The 533-nt window shown below is 50.8% G+C and overlaps 1 protein-coding gene across 1 annotated transcript in view; it reads right to left on the minus strand.

The window, feature by feature from the left end:
- The window catches only part of PLK2 (polo-like kinase 2), a 4954-nt gene extending 4744 nt beyond the window's left edge, over positions 1-210 (minus strand). The window contains exon 1 of the mRNA XM_010161330.1: positions 107-210. Within this exon, the coding sequence (XP_010159632.1) occupies positions 107-190 (84 nt within the window). The 5' untranslated portion in view covers positions 191-210. The remainder of the gene's footprint in view (positions 1-106) is intronic.
- Between the last annotated feature and the right edge of the window lie 323 nt (positions 211-533).

The following is a 533-nucleotide window of genomic DNA, read 5'->3' on the forward strand; positions in this document are numbered from 1 at the left end:
TCCACAAGGTTGAGCAGACAGCTCTATCATAGCCGATTCAGGAAAAGGGCTGAGCAATCCAGCACACAGAGTTTGAGGAAGAAAAAATTATTTTGTGCACACACACCTTTTCCCTTTGATGAGGTTTTGCTACTCTGGTGTGAGGAATGATTTTTGCAGCATAAACTTTATTTGTTGTCAAATCTGTCATCTCGTAACACTTGGCGAATCCACCCTAGAGAGACACACAAGAAAAAGGCGATTATAGCAGGTATGAAAGGAGTCCCACACTTAGTCATTCACCAGCTCATGTATTAGTCAAGGAGAGTAACTTCCTTTGCACAAGACAATTTGGTAAAGGACAGGTCGCAGGTTCATCGCCTATCTGGAGGTCCGCGTTGCGGCTCCCCCCCGCCCCGCAAGTGACATCCAGGGCATTTTGAGAGGTTTGCCCGCGCTGAAAGCGCGACTCCGCTCGCATCTTGGGGCGGAGGTGAATCGGGGACAGGAAGGCTGCTCGGCCCCCTGCGCCTGGAGCGGGACAAGGCACGGCA

Source organism: Eurypyga helias, unplaced genomic scaffold (genome assembly GCF_000690775.1).
Source record: "Eurypyga helias isolate BGI_N326 unplaced genomic scaffold, ASM69077v1 scaffold40721, whole genome shotgun sequence".
NCBI classification, from domain to species: domain Eukaryota; kingdom Metazoa; phylum Chordata; class Aves; order Eurypygiformes; family Eurypygidae; genus Eurypyga; species Eurypyga helias.